Source organism: Daktulosphaira vitifoliae, unplaced genomic scaffold (genome assembly GCF_025091365.1).
Source record: "Daktulosphaira vitifoliae isolate Bord-2020 unplaced genomic scaffold, ASM2509136v1 Scaffold_4, whole genome shotgun sequence".
In the NCBI taxonomy this organism is placed as follows: Eukaryota; Metazoa; Arthropoda; class Insecta; order Hemiptera; family Phylloxeridae; genus Daktulosphaira; species Daktulosphaira vitifoliae.
This window is the reverse complement of record NW_026099575.1, coordinates 29,689,236-29,707,119: the sequence shown is the minus strand read 5'-3', so window position 1 is coordinate 29,707,119 and position 17,884 is coordinate 29,689,236. Positions and strand designations below refer to the sequence as shown.

Sequence of the window (17,884 nt, the reverse complement as noted above, 5' to 3'; positions counted from 1 at the left end):
CAATATATCAATTTTGGTTTACAGAATTACTTTAAGATAGTACCAATTATATTATTATTAAAGATAAGTATAATTGAGTTATTTTCGACAACTGACATAATTTGTGTCGTATAAATGCAGCAGACAATTTGTGAACATGTTAAATATATTTTACCTGTTTATTATTATATATTAAATGATACGTTTTAATCACAAATGTACAATACTTTTAGAGTCTTTTAAAGTATTACGAACTAATATTTATCTTATTGGTAATTATTCCCACGAAATAACTGGTAGTAAGTTATCATCAAATTTACAACTATTTAATCTGAACATTGATTTTTTGAAAATTGATCCATCATTTTCAAGTGCGAACAACAGTTACATAAATGCTTTAAATACTATAAGTAGATTACGAGTTAATAATGATACAGCCTAGCGTGGCATTAAATTAATCTAAGATTACATTAAATATAAACTACAAATGATGAACAGAAACAATACGTTTTACAAATAGTAAGTAATTATCGGAAAAAATTTCCTAATTGTAAAAAAAGTACATTATCAAAAAATATAATAATATAATTTAATTATTGTTAAAATATTTTTTTAAAGTTATTATTATTTTAAAAAAAATAAATTAAAAATTGTTAATAACAATTAAATTAAACTGTTAGGTTTGTAATTAATCATTAATTAACTGTCCATAAAATAATAAATCTAATATAATTATCGTACTTGGCATAAAAAATTAAACTTCTAGAATCTTCTTTTAAACGAATATGCGTTTTCCAAAAAATAAAATGAAAATAAATAATTAAAAATCAACAAAATCAGTTATAACGTATTTTAAGACTGTTACATGTTTTTCACTGTATGTAGTGTTTTTGTGGGCTATTTATTGAGAAAACAACATTGAAGTTATTATTTTTGAATTTCTTGTAAAATTTCCTTTAATTGAGTTTTTTTTTTATTATTCTAAGTTAAGAGAAAAAAAAGTTATGAGACATAGATCAGTTATTTCTATTAAATTTGACTTTTCGACTCAACTTAATAGGCCCGGGGGCACGGGTTAACCTTAACGGATCGGTCCCAAATTTTGCACAGCTCATTTTTTTGACCATTAAAAAAAAATTAAGTGGTAGCGTAAAAAAAAAAAAGACATTCAATTTTTGAGGGCCACCCTAATATGTATACTAGTTAAAAGAACATTTGCTAGTTAAAATATGTGATAAATCCGTTCGGTAAACCTCAACTAAAAATGACAGAATGTGAATAAACTACATAATTAATACAATTATCAGAAGGGGGAGCTGAGATTTTTGAAGGAACTTAACCCTAGTCTTCAAAAGCACCTACCCAAAAATTTAAATCATTATATCTATTATTGTATTTTTAGGTTGGTGTTTAATTTTAATTAGACCTTGAATTTTTTTAAATTGAATTTATGAAAATAGCAAATAAAAAAACACATTGTGAAAGCAATACGTTTTTAGAAACGTATTGAAGTTAAAATATTGCTGTAAACTCTTTGACTATATGCATGACTAATAATCTCTATGCAGGTTAATAATATCGCATACTAAAAACTTTTAGTATATTATAAGAGTGTATATTATTTATCATGACAACAAAACATTACAAATAATGTTTTAAATAAAAATTTTTGTCAAAACGTAATTAAAAACAAAAAACAGAAAACAAAAAACAATTCTTAACAAATCAAAGAATAATTTTTTTCAGACGTTTATTTAAAAAAATTTTATATCAGAAAAAATTAGTCATTGGCCCCTTTTTATATTAAACGTAAAAATGTAATAACGTTAAATGAAAAAACTTGAATATTGTTTCAATATTAAAATCATTAAACATAAAAATCGCATAACGTATAAATGTTGAATAACGTCAAACTCGATTATTGCATAACATAATAATACATATTTAAACGTTACACGGGGCATAAGAATGTGTTAATATAACCCCTACTCTAACGATCAAAAATAAAGGAAAAACTAAATAGTAAAAAATTAATAAAGATAATTACAATTAGGGTTGTTAAAAATATGTTTAAAAAAAACTTGTTTAAGATAAGATCAATATAAATTATGAACATTTTCCTATTTTAAACATGTTTAAACATCTCTGGCTACTACAATATAAATTTGCGCTACTGACAAAGTTAGATTTACTAATCATAAAGTTACCATACGATTTAGCAAAAATTTTAAAATTCATATACTTGATAAACCTTGTTCTTTGATAATGCAACATTTTTTTTTTGATATAATCTTAGGAAATGGAATTAATAATTGAGAATGGTAACCTAAAGAAAGTATTACACGTGCCTCTGGTTAAGATACTCAAATATCGCATTAATATAAAAAAAAATTGTTGAGAAATTATATTAAAAACTAAATAAACTTGAAACTTTATTAAATCCTTTATACTAAATAAATATTATAAAATATGCACCAAAGCCATTAGTTTTAAGATTTTTTATTGCTAAGTTTTATTTATTTTATCTGAATGTTTCATATAATTATTCATATTTTTAAAATGTTGCTCTATGTCTCTTTACCCAAATATACACAAAATTGTTAAAAAAAGCATAACAGTAGAATTCTCAGGATTTTATCTTGAGGATATTACACTTATTTCGTCGTAGCATTTAATCCCCCTATCCCCCTCAAAAACTCCCGTATAACGTAATATGAATTATGTTGATTAAATTTCATTAGATTCACTCATCACTCGAATAATAATCGACTTGTAGATATTGTAAACTTTTTTAAAGAAAATTATTATAAATTAATTAATTTTTCTTTACATCATTAAGAAAATTTTTATCAATTACCTAAATGAAAAATTAATATCATAAAACCTAAGTAATTTAAAAATTTATCACTAAATAATTTCTGAATTTAGAAAACAAATAATATTTAATATATGTGTTAAATCTATTCAAATATTTCAACATCAATATTGATATTTGTGTAAAATTAATTTGTGTAATATTTAACAACAGTTATTGCATATGTAGAAGATTAATATGATGTACAAATGCTTAACAATAATACTTGGGTAAAAGTTAGCATAATGCTATTATCTATTCGAACACGACCCAATAAATTTTTTGATAACAATTTCGTACGTTTTATTACTGTGATTACAATATTGTAAATAATGACAACAAGGTCCTAGTCTACAAAATAATACTTAACACAAGGTCACTTTTGCCTAACTACAATGCATTATAATTAATCAATAAATATAGCTGCATTATATTAATATAACATCTATTGATTGATAAAATAAATGTTTATACTTTTATTCTAAACATTTTCTATGGAAAATATATGAGTACAAATATCAATTAAAATAATATGATCTAAACAATGAAAGTACTTAACAATAAATTATTAAATGTTTTATAGAAATGCAACATTTTTTTATTAAATAAATGTATTAGGTCAGAATGAAATAGGCTATTATGGTTCGATAGCATGTTAGTTCATTAAGTTAATTCAACAAACATATAAAAATTTAGAGTATTAAGATTAAAACTTTAGATATCGATCACAAAGATACATAAAACAAGTTTACATTTTTCAGTGTAAATAATTTTGTATTTCTGCTATTTGTTCGTCAATTCTATCCGACATGCCTTTAAAAGATGACGGAGGGGGGCCAATCATTTGAATGAATTGAGGTACTTCTTGTCTGGATATTTGACAGAATCTAGCCAATGATTTCATGCATCTGAAAGTGTGTTCTTCATTTGGTTTACTGTTGAAATACTGCAACACAGCCATGGCGAGCTCCACGACAACATCATCGAAAACCTATGTCACAATATAATATTTAATAAAAAATCACAGGCTTAAAATAAAATTTTGAAAAAAGTACATCAATTTTTGAAGTAAAGAAAAGAAGAGTTCGTGAAGAATCGATTTGAAAAATTAAGTATAACTAAAATGATAGCATAAATTAAAGCCACAACTAGCATAAGATTACCAGTGTCACAACATATTAAGGTGAACCACAAAAATTACTTCTAGTTGTTTATTCACTAAAAAAATATTAAAAATCTACAAATTACTAAAATGTTAGCTATGATCATACTGTTGGATAGAAAGCAATTATTTTGTAGATTTTTTTATTCAACTCAAATAACTATATTAATAAAACGCCTATCCAAAATCTTTTTATGAGATGTATTATAGTTTCTATTTAAAACCTAACTAGTTAAAAAATTTTATTTACAATACTTATAAATATTCTTTTTTTTTTCAAAAATAGAAAAAGGCACAAGTAATAAATAATTCAAATAAAAAAGTTTTTTAAAAAAAAGCTTGTCTATGGTCCAAATAAAAATATTGTCGGCAGTAAAACTATAAAAATGTTTTAACACCTCGAGTTGCGACACTGAAGATTGCTCAGCACATTTACACATTGCCACGAAAACTTTTAATAGAATGATATATTTCTACCTTTGAAAATGATCCTGCCGGTAACAGTCTCCGAATGTTTTGGTTTTTAAACATTTTCTGAAAACAGGTAAACGAAATCGGGAAGAAAGTGTGCACCTCACAATTAGAGTGGAGGAAATGCACGATAGCACGTAAGATAAAAATGAATCTATATTTTTGGGGAACCTAACATTTTGTCTACAACATTCTAAATTTCTTAACTATTTTAAATTAATATTTAGCATAGACTAAAAATAATACAGACCACTGTTTTTACCTCCTTGCATGCTAGATTATGCACAAGTGCTGTACCGCGATCTTTCAAAATTTTGTCATCAGACAACAATGAGTTAACTGCTACTTTAGTGGTCACTCTTATGTTGCTCACCATAGTTGAACCTAATTGCCACTCTGAAATGTATAAAAGCCACTCAGACGTACTGCTATTTTCAAACAAATTGCACATCTAAAAAAAGATTTATATTAAATAACGTTTGTTTTTGGTAAAAATATAATGATATAATAGTAAAATATTATTACAATTAAAAACTTGTTTACTTGTAATGAAGTATCCCTTTACCATAGATCTTCAAACATACGTCACTTACCCTCTCCCCTTAATTACAAACGTGTTACCATGTAAAAACTATTTATATATAATACACTTACAAACAATGAAAGAGATAATTGCTCTAACAATGGAAGTTTGTCAAAACCATTGGCGTAATTCATCAAAATGTGTTCTCTTCTATCTTGGTGTAATACCAAAATCACATCGTCTTTAAGAGCAGCAGCTGCTAAAATGTTCAGTATGGTCTCACGGACCTCTGAAACTAACTTTTCATCATTCAAAAGTCGACCTAGAATTAAAAAGCTATTCAATAAAACCTTATATAGTAAACCAGTAATATTTTTAACAAATATAAAATATTTTTACCGACAAAAGATAAAAATCCTTCGCCTAAAGCCCAGGAGCCTTCATTTTCTAACATATATTGATCAAGTTCAGCCACGAATTGCATGTCATCAGATGGAATACGACCATCGATCAAACTGACCAATCGTTCTAACTCTCCGTGAACCTAACGTCATTTCAAAATAATTTATAAAATGTATAAATACAAAAAAAACATTGTATTTAGATTTAAAAAAATATTTACAAAAAACATTTCTAGATTATTATTACTATATTTTTTATAGCTTTCAACTTATAGTATTATTATAGCTTAACAATTATAACGTTTAACTTATATTATTTTTAAAGAACAGTTGATAGAAATTGTGGTAAACAAGTTTTGAGGGTATATGAGAGTCGTTTCCTAAACAGTGAGGTACAAGGACTGACACCATCAAATTTTTTTCAATTTGTCCACTCTTCTGACATTTTTTAATGAAAATTGACATTAAATAATAATTATATGTAAATACAAATTTTATGTAGTTATTCGAAACACACAATCAGCCAGTACAATATTTTATAAATTAACGTAATAACTTATTAATGCGTTGTTACCATAGTTATTTAGAGAATTAAGGAGTTTATCACTCCTAAAAAAAATATATTTTTACAACCAAACTGCATAGATTTTTTATATAAAATCGAAATGTTGACGATTAATTCATTAAACAAGTATTAAAAATGAAATTGCACTCATCGAATAATTAGCCGTTTAAGAATATTGGCATAGATGCCAAATTTATACATAATTTAAGTAGTGAATAATACAAATGCTACAATAAGTGGGGTCGTTAAACGCTACATTTAAAAATAACCGACTTACGTTAACAGCTTCGGGAAAAACAATTGGTGGATCGCGTGCTTTTCTTTTTAAATCTTGTTCTTTCCTCTCTAAATCATCTGCATCGCGATTATCGACCGCCGCTTGAACGCCGTTTGTTCCATTTATACAGTTTTCTGACATCCTTCTTCGAAATTCCTGCCTAGTATAGTTATAATAGTTATTCCTGCCTAGTATATGCAAAATAAGTTTTGCAACATTTTTTGTGTTGAAAACTTTAGTATTTAGTTAGCTTCAGTATAATTTAAACATTTTTGTCAAAAACTAACATTTATATTTTAATCCTTACCTACTAGAACTAGGACCAGATTCTACAGACGCTTGTTCGCTTGGATTTTTATCTTTTTTCTTTTTTTTCTTTCTCTTTTCTCGTCTTTCTAATTTTTCCTGTAACTTGACACGTTTTTCTTCTAAAAGTGCTGACTGTTTTCTATTGATGGATAGGATTTTAATTATAGTAAATAAACATTGGTTATTAATGTTTCAATTTGTAAAGTAATGTTACTTCATATATTAGATAATTACGACAAGGATAAAACAGTAACACTTAAAACACAGCAAAATACAGTTAGCTAAATTATTTTTATTTTATTTATTAAAAGTTACAACATTAGTAAATTACAAATTTTTGAAGGATTTTTTTGTTAATTATAAACATATAAAACGTAGCAGTATAGATTACAGAAAATGATCAAAAATATTTCTATTAATAGAATGACAATCGATAAATACTACATGATTTGGTTTGAATAAAAATTTAAAAAATGTCCAGTATCATTGCTAAATATTTTACAAATTAAATAAAGACAGACAATTATTGTCGAAAGTTGAAAATAATGTCATGGCCATAGGTGTTACGGAGAAACTAATGAGCAACCTCCTAAAACCGTAAGTATCATGATTTTCTGAAACAATCACACACAACACAATTATTGTACTAATTTAACTTCACAAAAAAAATAAGGCAATTGTTTTTAATAAAATTGTTAAGACTATGGGAAAAAATGTTAACACTACTGCAAATCGTTAAATTGTGTCAGATTAATGAAAAGCTGTTACTGTTAATTACCTTGCAGAGTCAATGTCGTTATTGAGAGATTCAAAATCGGATCCAGACCTTCTGACACCAGGGTGTACTCCTATACTATTTGAAAATAATTCCAACACTGGCGCTAGCTGTTGACCAATAGGACTAAAAAATAAAACTATTCTTAAGAATTAATTCATTTAGCAAAATTTGACCATTTTAATCGATCACAAATTTAGTATCATTTTTGAAAATAAAACCTGTCTTACCTGTATTTAATTAAATTTTAAAATATATGTTTATATTTAACAATTCGGTTATTTTAAGATACAATTTTTGATTTAAAAATCATAAAAAATTTTTCTTTCTATGTTAAGATTAAATTTTATATCAATATTTACTTACGTATTGAGAACTTCGTTTGGTAAATTTAATATGTAATCCGGTATTGAAGTTCCACACAAAAATTGACTAAGCTCGTTAGTAAAATTATTACAATTATTCTTCAGCAAATTGTATTTATGTTGACTGAAATTAAAATCAGGTGTTCATACATCAAAACAGATTATAATAAAAAGTTTTCAAAACACTTACGCGAATTGGTTTTGTTCAAGTTCACGAAGGTACTCAAAAAACACGTCTTCGGGTAAACAAGTTTTCCCCAAATTATGCACACGTAAAGGTTTACCCAAGGCCGTTGTACCCTAAGAAGAACATCAAAATTAATATGGATCATAAAATACACAAAACGATTAACCACACATGCGCTCAGTTCAGTGGTAATACAATAATATATTACATATATTTTTGGATAAAAGAATTCAGTATTTGCGTCTTGGATGTCGAACACATATACATATGCACACTCAGCTATTTTAAGAAAAATTTCAAAATCTTAAGAGTGGGATCAATTATACCGTCTCGTGTTGGCCGAATATCAAAAAACGCCGGTCCTAGGATACTCTTTCATAGCCGAACAACAGCATAACTATGGTAGAAAAACAATTTTAATGTGACTAGTTATTGGAATAAAAATAATTACTTTTTTGTTATTAATCATACAAAAGTGTGGTGTCACAATTAATTGTAAATTGTATTACATAAAAGTAATATCAATACTCACAGTTTACTTCAACACACAATAACTTAATTCTACTTTTTTATAAAATTTAACCAAAAATTCACAATATTTATTAATTTATATCCGCAATACCAATTTGCATATTACATTTTCAATATATATACGAAGAAACAGTTTAATTAACAAAAATATTATTTAACTATAAAAATTAATAAAATTATTTAATTTTGACGATTGAAATAAGTTTCCCATTCAGCAAGAAAAATTGATAGATAAGTTTCCTTCTAAGAAATTTTTTAACCTATAAAAATGTCTTCTCCGTAAGATGAGTTCAATACTTCTGTATTTTATAATTATTAATTTTCTAAATCCGTAGCGTATTTAGACATTTTCTATAGAGGATCCAATAAATATGAATTATATAAAGATAATAATAATAATAACGCGGGACTTGGTATCTCATTTCCCAACTACTATAAGTGATTACCACGGTTATCTTCACTCAGGTTAACGATTGACAATGTATTTGTATTCATAATGTTTCAAACTATTATAATGTTCAATGTATTACCGGCGTTAAAGATGTGTTTACCATGAACTAATAGGGTAAATAGTAAATGACACAACAGTAACACGTAAAAAATAGGGAGAACATACATTTTTTAATAATATTGAAGTTATGCGTTTAATAAAAAAAATTAGTAAGATATTAATCCCAATAAAATATGTACATAAGTGAACACGTCTTTAATGTACATACGATAAATTTTATTTAATATTTTTCTATGATTTTATTTCATTTTTGTATTTATGTTGTAAAGATTTATTTATTTGGTTCAATGAAATGTTGAGAATTGATATTAAAATCGTAATTATCGTTTTATACTGTTTGCAATAGATATTAGAACATTTTTTTTTTTTATTAATTATTTTATAAATAATATATTTTTACTTATTGTCGTATCTCAAATGACCGATTCAGTTGTTATATAATCATAAAAAGTTCTAATATTTTTTCATAAAATACGTATTATGTGTGTTATACAAGTATTATACCTCTAAAAATTAAATATAGTATTTTTACATTACTAGATATAATAAACAGAATTCATTGTTCAATAATAAATATTACATTTAATAGTTTTATTAACATCACTAATTTAACTATCATATATACAATTGATGTTCTGAAAAAATTTCCCGTAAATATCCTTACTAATAAATAAATACATTGCTTTCCATTACTAAAATGTTAAAATAAGGACTTTTACTAGCGCTTTAGTTGCATACAAACTCCGCTATAACAATGATAAGACTCTCGTACATCAATCTGTGTAAATAACCGTGGTAATTTCCAATAATTAATATTAATAGGATTGTTATTTATGATTTTTAATACTTCAAAAAAATTGTTAGAAAGAAAAAGTTTTTAACTTGGTAATGTTTTATTTAAAAGAAACAACTAACGATTACGATATAAGACAGGAATGATTACAGATACTATACTATTGCGAGAGCATAATAAGTTTTTTTCATATTTTAATTTAAAACATAAAACTGTAATAATAATATCCTGGGGCAGCTGCTCATGACTCGACCAACCTCTGTTCATAAAAACATATTTTGTATCTCAACAAAAAAATTAAGTTATTAAATTGTATTATTAAAACGAAATTAGAAATCTCGAGTCTAAAAATAAATAAACGAATACCGTTCTGAATGTTTTTACTATTTATAAAAATTACAACACATATTGAAGAATTATTAGTTTAGATGCAAAGGTAAAATGATATTGGTTCTATAATAGTAAACGTTTTTTTATGTCTATAAAAATGCTCACCTTTCATTGATCCTTACCGATTTTAAATGATTAATACGTAAAAAGAATCTCATTTTTATCTAGTTAAACCTATTGTAAAAATGTGGAAAAATTCTTCAAAATTATGCCTACCGTACAAAAACAATATTTTCAAAAAAATTGTCTGAATTTTAAAACTACTATAACTTAAATAAAAAATGTTTATACAAATCAGCTATAAACTGAAATTCTAGATAATATATCTTTTTTCTATGGCTAATAAACACTATTTTAAGCTTGCCAGAAAATATTAAACTTTAAACTATATAATTGTCCCCATAAATATGAAGCTTAGCGCTTGGATTATGTTAATATTTTATGTAAAAATTTATTAATATCCATGATTTTTTTTCAAATACTTAGTACATAGAAAAAATTTTTACTGTATGTAATACATTAACTATATATTTTTTTTTAATATATTCAGAGAAGCCATCATTCTATAAATAATTGATATAAGTTTACAGAGAGACATTTAATGGATGAAAAAATAATTGGGGGTGACAATTTTATACTCTAATATACACTCTGAAGTTCAAGTAAAACTTTAATAAATGCAATAATGCATATTTAGATAAACAATAATTCACTATATTAAATAATACCAAATATGAATAAACATCAAATTTTTATCAAAACAAAATGAAAGTCTTTTAAAATACTTAAGATTGAATTAATCAGATTTCTACTATTGCCTTACTATGCAAAACAAAGGAAATTATACAATATTGTTTCGTTTAAGACTCAATCATTTTAATCGCAGTTTTATTAATTTTAAAGGACAGAGCAAAATAAATAATAAATCATTTTAATATAAACTGCATTATACTATATTCCCAATATTTGTTTATAACTCTATCCATTAAGTGTACTATAAATCTAAGACTACCACTAGTCTATGCAGAGAATAATTATGAACATAATAGCGTTACCATTTAGCTTAAATGTAAGAATGGTAGTATTGCCTCTTAAGTGATAATTATCAATATTTTAAAATACAGATAACTATACTATTTCAATATCATAAAGTCAGCAAAAAAATATTTATATTTTCTCATGAAAAAACAAACATTTTTATATCTAGTGTATTTTGAAATATAACTTGAATGCTTTGTAAAATATTAAAAATTCAAAATGTTATCTTCCTTTACTATAAATTATTAAGATGCTTGGTAATATCTAGATCAATAATACAGCACATGGTAGAATGACAATTTAAAAAAAAATAAAATTTAGAATTTGTCAAGATCACAAATGAATTGTAAACAAATTAAATTATACAAAATTATTGAAGTATATTATAAAATTCTTTAAGTCTAATTAAAATTGATTTAATTTATACAAACTGGTTGACATATAGAGATTCCACTTGAGCCAAAGAAATGTTCTTTTCCAAACACAACTATAGCACTATGCCAAATTCCTTCTAAATTTTTTTCTACAAATATTAAAATTGTTTAAAATAAATGCTTTGCATAATTTAGATGAGTTATTAATATTACTTACGTAGTAATTGTGGTCCCAAAATACTGGCCATTCCTCCAGACAAATCGTAAACATATAAAAGAACATCTTCTCCTGCTTCACCCATTGGTAAGTGATAATTGATATTATGCTAGGGATTGAAACAAAATTAGAAAATGTAGGTAAGTTACTATTTTATAATAATTTTTTTATATAAAGTATATATATATATTTATTTTATTTTAGTAGATAAATATAAATTGTAAGGTAATATTAAATTATATATTCAAATTTCAATTGCTTAAATTAAAAATTTACCATTGTGTTTTAAGTTTAAAATATTACATAAATTACTTTAGAACTTATTTGAAAATATAATTTTAAATACCTTTTCAGCTTCGCATCGAAGCTAAAGTTTAGACTGAGAATATTTTAAAATGCACATTTCACGTTATGAGTAAATAACTAAAATAATATCAACTTATAATCAGTTATTTAACACATAATATACTTGTGTAATTGTGAAATAAATCCAAATATGTTACATATTTGGATTTAAAAATGAACAAATTGGAAACTTACCAAAGAATTCGTGTATTCAAAAAATAAAGTTAAAAATAATATAAAATATAATATACGCTCAAAATTTTTGTGAAACTGGTCAAAATGACACAATTTTATACTAATAAGATACAGAATGAAATGAATCTCAATACAGTAGAAGTAAATTTCTTAAATTATTTGACAAGTTTAAAACTATAGTATACGACACTTTTTTAATATTAAAAATGATATCGCATTACGTTATTGAATTGTCATAGTAGCAAGGTATGAGATATCATTAACAAAGACAAACCATGATATGAAAAATTTGTTTTATCAAATAAGGCCAGGCATATCCATAGATCTTATAAACATGGATAAGACATTGATTCGTTATCAGTGAAGACTACGGTGATAGTAAATTGAGGCTATTTGTTTGCATTATTAATGATAAGATTTTTATATTATTTAATGGTTGGTAATAAATAATTAATATGAGTTATGTAATTTATAATAATGTAAAAGTTATAAGTTATAATTTATAACTTATTACAAAATTAAAAAACTGTATCTTATGTGCTTATTACAATTAAAATGTAAGCAAACGGTCTCATATTCATATCAGTTCAGGACCGCGAAAACACAAGGGCCTCAATGATGAATGTCCTATCCATGTTTATAAGATCTATGGGCATATCACACAACTACGATTTCCAAAGAAGTTGTATAAAAGCCAAAACTATAATTTTGATGATAATATTTTCTATTATGCATCAACTTACCATATTTATTATTTCTGTTAATTGTTGCACCTAATAAACATTAGCATATTAATTACTCATTGATAACAATAAAAAAAGTTATTTTTTTTACTTATTTTGAAAGAACACAATAATATTATATGTAACCTTAAACATTTTTTTTAAAACTTAATATGTATTGTTTTATATAAAAATACTACACAGCTTTCTACCTTTGTACAAAATGTAAAATCAACTCCATGTTCACGTACTTATTCTTTTGAAACTAATGTGCATTAATTCATCATTTATCGTGTAATCGTCCAATAATATGTCATGTTTTTTATGATATAGTACAACACTTAAATAAAAAATGCTTACCTATATGGCAATTCTACAAAATTTCTGATACCAGTTAAATTTTCGAATAAAAAAATATAATTTAAGATGGAGTTTAAAAAATTAAATTTTCTTTTTTCTTTAAATATAAAGAAAAAAGGTATCTAAAAAAAATTAATTTATAAAAATTAATTTCATAAATTTCGGTCAACCCTCAGCCTCAAGAGAGTTAAATTAAAAAAAAAATTTTTTTTTGAGTTTTTTGTGATAATATTTAAGTATTAACGATAGGAAAACATGTCTAATGATAAATTATTTTTTTAATAAAATTTCCAACAATAATTTTTTAAAAAAAACACATTCGATCACAAAATAATAAGATATTGTTTTCGATGATCTTTGACAAGTATTTTGTTATATCAAATTATAAATAAACATCAAGTATCAGGAGCGCCGGAACTATTTTTTATATGGGGGGGAACAAAAATTTAATGACTAAAACTCGGTCCTCTTGGTTGTTACTAAGCTAAAAAGCGGGTTAAGCTATTTTTGGTGAATTTTAGTGATCATATAAAAAAAATCAGTTAATTTATAAATTTTACGCTTAATAATACATATTATTAGTTTCGATGCGAAACTGNAGCAAACGGTCTCATATTCATATCAGTTCAGGACCGCGAAAACACAAGGGCCTCAATGATGAATGTCCTATCCATGTTTATAAGATCTATGGGCATATCACACAACTACGATTTCCAAAGAAGTTGTATAAAAGCCAAAACTATAATTTTGATGATAATATTTTCTATTATGCATCAACTTACCATATTTATTATTTCTGTTAATTGTTGCACCTAATAAACATTAGCATATTAATTACTCATTGATAACAATAAAAAAAGTTATTTTTTTTACTTATTTTGAAAGAACACAATAATATTATATGTAACCTTAAACATTTTTTTTAAAACTTAATATGTATTGTTTTATATAAAAATACTACACAGCTTTCTACCTTTGTACAAAATGTAAAATCAACTCCATGTTCACGTACTTATTCTTTTGAAACTAATGTGCATTAATTCATCATTTATCGTGTAATCGTCCAATAATATGTCATGTTTTTTATGATATAGTACAACACTTAAATAAAAAATGCTTACCTATATGGCAATTCTACAAAATTTCTGATACCAGTTAAATTTTCGAATAAAAAAATATAATTTAAGATGGAGTTTAAAAAATTAAATTTTCTTTTTTCTTTAAATATAAAGAAAAAAGGTATCTAAAAAAAATTAATTTATAAAAATTAATTTCATAAATTTCGGTCAACCCTCAGCCTCAAGAGAGTTAAATTAAAAAAAAAATTTTTTTTTGAGTTTTTTGTGATAATATTTAAGTATTAACGATAGGAAAACATGTCTAATGATAAATTATTTTTTTAATAAAATTTCCAACAATAATTTTTTAAAAAAAACACATTCGATCACAAAATAATAAGATATTGTTTTCGATGATCTTTGACAAGTATTTTGTTATATCAAATTATAAATAAACATCAAGTATCAGGAGCGCCGGAACTATTTTTTATATGGGGGGGAACAAAAATTTAATGACTAAAACTCGGTCCTCTTGGTTGTTACTAAGCTAAAAAGCGGGTTAAGCTATTTTTGGTGAATTTTAGTGATCATATAAAAAAAATCAGTTAATTTATAAATTTTACGCTTAATAATACATATTATTAGTTTCGATGCGAAACTGAGAAGGTGTTAATTTTATCATGATGAGTTTATTTTTTTTTTTTTGTGTCTATCACTACTTCTTCTCAGCTCTCACTGGACCGATTTATCTTAACAATACGTCAAAAGATCACAAATCGTATTAAGTTGAAGAAGTAACCCTCCAAAATTAAAATTTTTCTCTGATTCCCTGTAAATTGTGAAAATCCCCTCGAAAATAACGATTTTTAAAATCCGTAAATTTCTACATTTTTTTCTCTAAAAATTGTCATACATTTTTTTAAAATAAACTAATTTAAATAATTCTTTTAAATATAAAGACCTCATATATTTTCCTTTCATTTAGTATACATTTTTTCAAAATCTGACCCTTTATTTGACCACAGAAGCGCCACTGTCAAGTTATTATTGTATAAATAAAGTTTATTTATATTTATTCCTATATTCATTAACTTTAAATTAACATGAATTAAAAACTGTTTTTGATTTTCATCTTTAGTGATTTAAGTGTTATAATCACTCATTAATTTTACCATTCGTTCTGTCATTTACTAATTTAAAGCAATGTTGTTAAAAAACGTGTTTTTTGAAAAATACATATTTTTAAAACATAAATAAACAATTTAAAACGTTTAAAACAAACTGTGTTTAAAATGTAACAACACTGCTTTTAAGTTAGAAAATTTATAGTCGTTGTAAGAAATTTATGATTTTCATTCCACAATACAAGGTTTTCATTTAAAAAATCAGTTTTAATGTTGAGCTTTTGAATTAATTTCACTGATTGATAAAAACACTAATTCAATTAGATTTAAATTCGTTCAAGTTGTTTTTATGAATAGTAAAATAGTTCAAATAAGCTCTTTTATGAAAAAAGTAATAGTTACAACTTTTGTTGGAATATTAATTCAACAAATATTTTATCATTAGACGTTCTTTCCTATTGGTAATATTGTAATCGCAAAAAACTCAAAAACACCTTTTTTAAAACTTAAACCCTCTTAAAGCACGGCTAAGGTTGACCATAATTTATGAAATTTAACATAAATTAATTTTTTATAGTTTTCAACAAATACCGGAGGAAGTCCGATCAAATTTTGAATAATAGAAAATAATATATATTTCAAACAAAGAATTTTGCTTTTTGATTAATTTTACAATTTATGTAGAACTTTCAAAAAAAAAAAAAAAAATTAAAAAAATGGAATTTTGACATAAAAATGTATAGAAAATACTTGTTGGAAATTGAAGCTATGATTTTTAAAATATATAAATAGCGTAATCACAGAGCATTAATTCTCTGTTATTACACTATTAACTATAGATTTTTAAAAATAGCTCTATGATTTACTTACTAGTGTAGCCCTATATTTTAACAAAGGTTCGCAGGTAAGTGTGTCTGACAAGTTTCGTTGTGACATAAACATGTCGACTAGCGATTTAAAAACTGGATTTAGATTATCCAAAGACATCAACTGCGCTTCAGCATAATTTAAGTATGACGAATAAAATGTTAATAAAACCACCAAAAGCTTCATAACTAATAATTAAATTGGTATAACAAATTTTAAAATATGAAATTGTACAGAAATGTAAAAATTAAATAGTAATTTCGAGTTGAGTACGATGAAGACGAAATGTTTTTCACGAGTTTAAAATATTGGCAAAAAATTAAATGATTAATGAACCAACTTTTAGTTATAACCAACAACTGAATAAATAAATGTAAATTTGAGTTACGTGGTTTTTGGTCGTATCTCAATCAGTACTTTTTTTTGTTCGCTAAAGACGTGTGGTTTAGTATAATTTAACATAAATATTTAACAGTAATTGATATAAAGAATGTTAAGATTTTAATTTTGAATTTATAGGTCTAATTACAATATTATCGTAAAAAACTAACAAGACACTTGTTTTATCATAAAAATTTTAAGAATGTTACTGTTTTTGAGTTCATTGAGTTCACAGAATAACGCCATACTTATAGCAGAAACGCTTAAAAAATAAACAATATAATTAATTTCGAGGTTGTGAAAATCAAAATATAAACATGTTGATATTTGCGAAAATAGTATAAATGGATTCTGTCTCAAATTGACAGAAAATATATTCAGAAGAACTGTTCCAAAATAAAAATTAAAAATAATAAAATGTGTCAAATCAAAAAATTAACTAAAATATAGTTTATAGATTAATTATCAATTTTAATTTATTACAATAAATAAATCTGTGGCAGTGTTTTTATTTTTTATTATGTCTGTCCATAAAAATTCTCAATTTTAATTTGACCGATTTAATGAATAATAAGTCAAAAGAAGACGATTTTAATCTATTTTAACTAATTGTTGTACTACTTAATAGAATTTAATTATATATAACCATATATAATTTAAATATGAACTTATTTCAAATAAGTTCATGATCAAACATTATCATATTTAAATGAAAATTCTAAATTAAAAAATTAATTAATTTACTTAATATTTTATTTGTTAATATATTTAAGTATATATTATATTTAATTATATATATACTGTGTTTAGTAATATATTATTAAATAACATACTTTATAAAAAATAGTTATGTTCAATATCATATTGGGCGTTAAAACATGTTTAGCCACATACAATTTTTCTAGCATTTAAACACTTTAATCCTTGTTTTCTACGTTCACATGCAAGCCCACAATTTTTTACATAAACACAAGAAATTTTTTCTAAAATATTTTTTGGGCCTAGATCTTTATTCGAAAATTCAAGTTGCAAACCTTTTTTACTCGTCTGCTAACTCCAATCTATTGCATTTGTTTTGTTTACATACAACTTTTATACTTGATACGGTAA

General features: G+C 24.5%; 1 protein-coding gene across 7 annotated transcripts; it reads right to left on the bottom strand.

Annotated features, from left to right (window-relative positions):
• Window positions 1-2,902: 2,902 nt before the first annotated feature.
• LOC126903751 (uncharacterized) lies at window positions 2,903-16,677 on the bottom strand. 7 transcript variants are annotated; one of them, XM_050682208.1, is made up of 14 exons: window positions 16,397-16,677; window positions 14,127-14,156; window positions 11,723-11,831; window positions 11,563-11,654; window positions 7,872-7,981; window positions 7,683-7,805; window positions 7,320-7,442; window positions 6,540-6,680; window positions 6,233-6,392; window positions 5,389-5,533; window positions 5,121-5,311; window positions 4,729-4,917; window positions 4,473-4,529; window positions 2,903-3,824 (listed from the first exon to the last, which is right to left on the bottom strand). In XM_050682208.1, the coding sequence occupies exons 1-14, from the start codon at window positions 16,577-16,579 to the stop codon at window positions 3,591-3,593; spliced, it is 1,887 nt and encodes a 628-aa protein (XP_050538165.1). In that variant the 5' UTR covers window positions 16,580-16,677; the 3' UTR covers window positions 2,903-3,590. The 7 variants fall into 7 exon arrangements, with proteins under 7 accessions (XP_050538165.1, XP_050538164.1, XP_050538166.1 ...); XM_050682207.1 differs by lacking the exon at window positions 14,127-14,156 and adding an exon at window positions 13,006-13,035; XM_050682209.1 differs by lacking the exon at window positions 14,127-14,156.
• Window positions 16,678-17,884: the final 1,207 nt, after the last annotated feature.